Source organism: Zonotrichia albicollis, chromosome 9 (genome assembly GCF_047830755.1).
Source record: "Zonotrichia albicollis isolate bZonAlb1 chromosome 9, bZonAlb1.hap1, whole genome shotgun sequence".
Classification (NCBI taxonomy): domain Eukaryota; kingdom Metazoa; phylum Chordata; class Aves; order Passeriformes; family Passerellidae; genus Zonotrichia; species Zonotrichia albicollis.
This window is the reverse complement of record NC_133827.1, coordinates 24,015,097-24,022,310: the sequence shown is the minus strand read 5'-3', so window position 1 is coordinate 24,022,310 and position 7,214 is coordinate 24,015,097. Positions and strand designations below refer to the sequence as shown.

Sequence of the window (7,214 nt, the reverse complement as noted above, 5' to 3'; positions counted from 1 at the left end):
GAAATCTGAAGGGAACTATAAGAGACATCTTCACAGTGTTGGCCAGTGACAGCAGAAGAGGCAGTGAGGGCACAATCACAGGAGGTCCCACCTCAACATAAAGGAAAAGTTATGGGGTCTCTGCCTTTGCTATTTATATTGGGCAAAAGGTCCCCCTCACATAATTTCTACAGTCAGCTCAACTTTCAGATTCTCTCTTCTGTCTGCCCTCCAGCACACGAGCAGATCCACTCTCTTAGACAGAAATGTTACCACTCCAGTGTGGTACAAAAGCCCCAGATATTCTATCAGGACTTCTAGTTCAGTGTTCATGAAATGTTTACTTGCTCCTGCCCAGACTGGGGCCCAGGACAGATTGAGTGCAGAAATCAGAAATGCAGCAAGCAGCTTAACAATATCCACCTTGTTCCTGCAAACAGCCAAGGAAGTCACAACGAACATAACACAAAAGCACAGAGACCCCAGAATTTTATTTAAAGAAACATGTTCAAATGCAGCATTGAAAACAGAAAGAGTGGAATGCCAAGAGTCAGAGAACTTATGCTGAGTTATGTTTTCTTTGACAAACTAGCACCATTAAATCACAACTCACAGACTAATTTATTTCTAGAAGTTACAAAACCTCCATCATTATAAAATTTCTAGGAATTCTATTAAAAATTGGTTCTCAATTTACTACTCCTACAGAGATGAAAGCAGTCTGAAGTTTTCATATCTACTCATTGTTCAAATTACCCATAAGAGACAGTTTATTCTTAAGTCTAAACATCCTGATCAAGGGAAAAAAATGTCTAAAAAGTGACCTCCACAAGTCTTTACAAACTAAACAAGTAAGAAAGATCTACTGTGTTATAAATATACACAGTACAATATGTACAAGTCTGGTCTTACAAAATAAGAGCTTACTAGTCCATAAAAATACTAACTCAACTACAAAGTTTTCTCAGTACTTAGTCAAGCTGTCTCAAGCAGTCACCATAGCAAATTCCTAAAATACTGATTTGTACCATAGCACAACAGCTTGAACGTGTTCACAATGGGAAAGAGCCCAACACTTCACCATAAAACTCATTTCTAAGCCTAATTTCCCACTCAGGTTTAGTGGTACTGTTAGTGTTTGCAACCTATTTTAATGTCACAAGGCCTTCACATGTTTCTAGACTGTGTTTGAACTATTCAAAGTGCTGAAAGTGCAATCAGAGAGTAGAGTTTTGTATCCCTTCTCCAGTACACCCTTCTCTGGCACTGGCAACAACAGCCAAGGGTTTCTAGGTCTGTGAGGTGCAGAAGGCACACACTCATTTGTACATGCTCAGGAAGTATTCACACACACACACACATGCACTTTGCTTTAAGGACCATAATATTCTAATATTATGGCTTCCTCTGAGTAAAGAAATTCAAAAATTCCTTTAAAATGCCTTAATGCAGACACCTGGAATTCATAATGACCCTGACATGAAGTGCTTAAAATGACTGAGATGGTGTTAGAAAAAAATGGAGTTTTGGCTTTAAACTCAGGCTATCCAAGTATTGCTCTGGAACAGAGAAACACAAAGTCTGTGCTCTCTCACTCTATCAAGCAAGGGCCAGGTCACATTCACCACATGGTTTATCACAACAGTTAACAGCATTTGTGAGTGTACACACACACATAACCCTTGACATTTGTTCTACTGAAGGCCATCTGCAGCCTGAATGAAAATAAAACTATTTGAAATATGTTTCAAGCATTAGCCTTCTGTACTTACACATGAAAATACAAGAAGTAAGAAAACTTAACTGTGCCTCTGCCAGAAAACAAATCACTGACATAAGTTAACACTGCCTCCTTTCCTCCTCCCTTCTCTACAGTGCTCTCCTATGACATGCATCATAGTAGCTTGTACTGTTAAAAATTAAGAACATATCCCTCTTGACAAAGTTGACAAGTTTTTCTAGTGGGCACATTGGCTTGCTGGAACGTTTATAATGATCCCTGCAAAAGGAGGTCTGGAATGTGACATCAGCACCGTTGTACAGGATGCGGATAAAGTGTTCTTTGGGCCTCTTCCCATCCTGCCACAGCTCAAAAACTAATCTGGCAGCAAATCTGGGAAATCTGGCCTCTGTAATGCCCAAGGCACTAAGAACTGGTGACAAGGTGACATCATGTGCAGAGTAGAGGACAAACACTTCCTCCTTCTTGCCCTCTGCAATACGCTGCAGCCTATTGACAGTCTGGTTGAGGAGAGGATGAGTAGCCAACAGTGCATACAAGAAGTAAAGTTTCTTTTCCTGTCTTTCTCTCTCGTCCTCCAACTGGTGTCTCTTGATTACTTTGAAGTGTTCCATACCAATGCAGCCAGCTTTGGTACATGGAAATGAGACATTATGACAGAAATAGCACAAGAGAGAATCTATAGGGTTAGAAGCTCTCAGCTGCCTGGTGGGAATGCCCACAATCTTTGCCATATCCACGTAGATCTTCTCCAAATTGCTGTTTTTCACCCGTAAGCTGTACTGCCTGCGCTGCTCCTCCTCCAGGTAGTGGTTTCTCATGGGACAGTCACAGCTTCCTGAGCAGAAAATGGTGCTCCACTGGTGCCTCATGTTAATTTTCTTCCAGTCAAAATCTGGCAGGAAGGTGTAGAGCAGGGCCAGCGCGCTCTGCAGGGTCCGGCTCTTGCCCGTGGTCTCCAGGTAGAGCTGCTTGGCTGTCCAGTCACTGGGGAGCAGTCTGTGTTTGTTGATGTAAATCTCTCTGAGCAGCTGTCCATTTCGCAGGTGTTGTACAACCCCTGCATTGTGACAGAAATTACAACACGTGATTAGAATCTTTGCAGTTATGCAAAAAAAAAGTTACAGCTAGTAGCCTTACTGATAAACTTACAAAACTGAACTGCACTTATGATGACTGTAAAGTAAAGTGCCTGAAACATGAGAAACTTGCTATTCTTCAGTATCTCTCATATTCTAGGAACTAGCCTGATCTAAAGAAAAGAAGGTGGTTCCATAAAGTTTGTTTATAACCTCAGTGGTTTAATATTAACTCTTTGGACTAAGACACAGACTGAATGGGTCTAACATGACTAAAAGTAAGGTGTTTTTGAAGACTGCACCTCAGTCAGGTTTTCAGGCCTGCAGAGAATGCTGCGCCCCTGAAAATTTATGGCAGCCAATAAAACCACCAGCAGTCAGGACACAAATACACAAAATGTAAATTAGTATGTAAACTCAGAAAACAATCATGAGGCGTAGCAATTGCATCCAGCTTCCTTGTCCATCTTCCTTCAGGGAGTATTTAAATTGCTTGATAATTTATGCTAAAGCTCTGCCTTTATCCAGCTGGAGACTGTATCCTTTTCATGTGCCTAGACCTCTACTCCAGAATCCATATTTCTTGCACAGCAGCAAAGCAATGGGCCTGAAGCCTTTATGCTCTACAACACCTCTGTATACCTTGCTGCAAAAGCCACAGGAGTCCCCAGATGCCAGCTCAGTGACACAATCCATGTGTCTGTGCAATTTCAGTGGTGTCCTGCCTTGCTTTCTCCTGATATCACTTTGCAAGACTTGATAGTGGCCAAGGATTCCTTCCAAAGGGATCCCACAAGAATTTGGGAGGCGCCAGATGTATAAAGCATTTCCATAACACCAGGTTTGGCTGCTACATCAGCATCTCTTGTAGGGGACACAGGGCCCCTTTGAATCCCCGCCCTGTCAGTAATAGAGCACCAGATCTTCCTCAGGAGGGACTGAGCAGTGCTGTTTGTCACAAGGGTCACAGAGCAGCTCTGAGGTGTGAAGCAACATGAAAGAAAGGTGCTCTGACTTGCTACAAAGGAATTTAAATGGGATGCCAAGATTGACCAGTGTGTAACAGGATTGTCAAGCCATAGGACAAAGCATGGTTTCTGCAACTGTTGCCACTTTCACAGTTGAGTTACACATCCCGGCATAGCTGATGATATGACCAACATGATAAAATGGCATAAAAAAGCATTTATGTCAATATAAAGAGAATCAGAAGGTCCCTTCTCAAGCAGACTGTGTTCAACAGAGCAGAGGATGAGACAGAGCTGCTGGGGAACTCACCTGTCTGTGTAAGCTCTCCCATTTCACACAGGGAATGGCTGGGGAAGTGAGGCAGGCTGCTCAGAGAACCATCCATTTGGGCTGCAGACCCTTTGGACATATGCTTAATGAAGGCTTCAAGCTGAGGATGAGAAGGTTTCCTAGAGAGATAAAAAACAAAATGTGAAACTTCCAAAAGCATATGGGAAAGCAGTTCAAGAGAGTCAAGTATTCCAAGTATGTCAGATCAGAAGTTTCGTGATGTGAAGTTATTTCCCACTGGGACAACATCTGCTCTTACTCAGGACTTTTGCAAGTATGGAAAAGAAACCTAACTACTTACTATCTGCCAAAGAACTACAAAGAACTGTGTCTTGTCACGTTAAAATTATGATATCTTCCACTTAAGTATTTTAGAGCAATTTCTGGGGGTTGCTTTGAATTCAGTTACTAATACTGTTATGTATTCAAATGAAAAAGAAAATATATTTAAAAATCCTTAAAAAAACCCTCCAAACCTCTCTCGTTTCTGAAGTACCAACACCCTCTAACAGCACAGCCAAAGCCAGTTACACTCTAAAGGGGTTCAATGCAGTACTTTAGGATGATTTTGAAGGAATTCTCAGATATTTTAATGTGCAATGCTGACCACAATCTCAGCTTTTATTTCTACTTCCTTCAGCCTCAAATCAAATAGCACATGTAGCCTTGATTACGTGGAACTGGAAAGCAGTACCCAGTGTCCCCATTAAAACTGGAATCATTGTTTAGGGTATTGCACTTTTATCCAGGAAGAGGCCAACACTCCTGGACACACACACAAGTAAGATACTCTGCCATGGAAGTAATGAATGCAGCTGGAAGAGATATTCACTAAAATATCCAAGTTAACTCACTGAAACAGAGCTCAAGTCAGTGAAAGAATGCTTAAATCTTCCCCCATTGTACTGGAAATTTCAAATACACCACGGATTCAGCTCACTGTGGTACTGCTGCACAGAAAGCTACAGGTACAAAAAATCCCACAATGTAACCCAAAGGTAACCTGAACCTTTAAAAAATAAATCTGTGATCACATTCCTTCAGCAGAAATGCATTACACAAGTGGGGACTTCCTTGTTAAATGTCAGCAATTACCAAAGGTTACAGTCACCTCTCTAATTTTGTGCAGAACTGCATCAGAAACTGCTTGGCAACCCAACTCTGCTCCAGATGGTTCTTGTCTTAATAGGATGTTCAGTTTGAACACAGTTACTTTAAAGTTGCTTAAAAATATATATATAAAATACATTTTGTAAGGGATCTCTTAAATAACCGGGATTTGTGTTTACTGCTCATATTTACATTTGTTAGAAGGATAAACTATTTTGGATATAAAAACCTCGGGTCTCAAAAAGAAACCTGATTTGCATGAAACACCAGAGGGAGCAGTAGCACCACTAAAGCAGGAATGAGAGTCTGGAATAGAAGTTTGCTGGGACAAAGACATCCATGCTTACTGAGAAGAGCCAACTGAGAAACTCTCACACATGAGGGGACCTCTTGCAGAGCTCTGCTCACAGCCTGCACATACAGGAGGGCTCATAAGAATCAGTGTCTGTCAACATAAAAGCAGCTCGTATCATTTTATAAAACTTGAATTTCCCTGTATTTAATTTCTTTTCAGGAAAAAAGAAATCCTGGCAGGAAAATGTTACTATTATGCCACAACTGCCAGTAAGAAAAAAATGCAAAATGAGACAAAAAGCATAATGAGATTAAAAATCAGACTAATTTTTGCATTTTACTTCAAATTAAAGGATAACCAGCCAATTAATGATATTCTAAATCCACAGCTTCTTCTGTATATCGTAACTTTAACAGGGCAACTGAAGATCAGTATTTGCAAAGCAGAGAAAGAACAAAGCCTGATTTTTGTTTCTCAAGCAGTGGAAGCTTCCTGTGTTACAATCATACATTAGAAGCTTACTCCAGCTCTAGATGAACATTTCCAACAGAACATTTTGTACATTGCACTATTTTCACAGCCCAGCAGTGAAATCTAAAAATGGAAGAATTAAGTTGAGAAAACTAAATTACACCCATTAGCAAATGGCTTTTTAAGCTTATTACAGAGGGAGCAGGCTGAACCACCAATTTTCTAAATTTTGAACTTTGCAAAACTCTACACATTAATAAATTGACAATCAAAATTTTCCTTAAACTCTGTTCATTTAATTAATAAGTTCTGTAAATACATGTGAAAGAAAACTAACAGAACTGCTTTATCCATCCTGCTTCTTTTGCTGCTTTGCTTAGAAAAGCCTGAAAGAATTCTAATGGAATCAAATCTGTGCTGATAAAACTGCCTGCAATCACTTGTGGGAAGAAAGAAAGGGAAGAAGAAAGAAAAGTATTTATCTGTACTTTGCAAAAGGATTTTTCTGAAAAAATGGCAGGCAAAATAAATTAACTTTTAAGATAAAATTACAAAAGGGATTATAATTGATGATTTTATATTCCAGTGTATTAATAGGGTGTATTAATAATATTAGACATGGAGATGCAAGTTACTTAACTTTGGATTACAATGGATTTAAAGTAAGCACAAGATAAGCCCAAGCCTGCAGAAGTGCATTATGAAATATATGAAATATGACTTTTGGACATCTTTTTGAATAGAAATTCAAAGCTTACTCCTTGTTAAACAGACATCCCTGCACAACTGGGCAAACAAACATCTATTTTTCTCAGCAGCAAGACTTGCAGCAGCACTCAGGCTCCCAGCTGACAAAGCATTCCCCCTCCCACCCCAGGACTTGGCTTTTATTTAGAATATGAATCCTCCTGTTGAATTGGCCAATTTACAGATGCTGCAGGAGATGGAGTATCCAGGCAACACGGCTGAGGCTGCTGGGGCTGCTGGAGCAGGAAGCAAAGGAAATTGCTCCGTTGTACAGCTGAAAAGACTGAATTATCCTCAAAATTTTATTTCCATAAGAGTAATCAGAAAACAAAAATGAACTAAAGAGATATCCTTCTGTAATTTTCCTGGCCTTGCAATGGCAAGCTACCACATTTGCAAAAGGTAGAAGTATAAAAAAATATTTCAAATTTTGTCAGAAAATGGAACAGCTTTTCATTTAAACCCACTAACAGCAGCCACACTTCCCAATTTT

The 7,214-nt window shown here is 40.0% G+C and overlaps 1 protein-coding gene across 2 annotated transcripts in view; it reads right to left on the bottom strand.

Annotated features, from left to right (window-relative positions):
* Positions 1–451: 451 nt before the first annotated feature.
* PXYLP1 (2-phosphoxylose phosphatase 1) overlaps positions 452–7,214 on the bottom strand; it is a 47,806-nt gene continuing 41,043 nt past the window's right edge. For both annotated transcript variants that reach the window (XM_074547037.1, XM_026794909.2), the window contains 2 exons: positions 4,078–4,217; positions 452–2,780 (listed from right to left, as the gene is read on the bottom strand). In XM_074547037.1, coding sequence (XP_074403138.1) covers positions 1,849–2,780; positions 4,078–4,217 — 1,072 coding nt within the window. In that variant the 3' untranslated portion in view covers positions 452–1,848. The remainder of the gene's footprint in view (positions 2,781–4,077; positions 4,218–7,214) is intronic.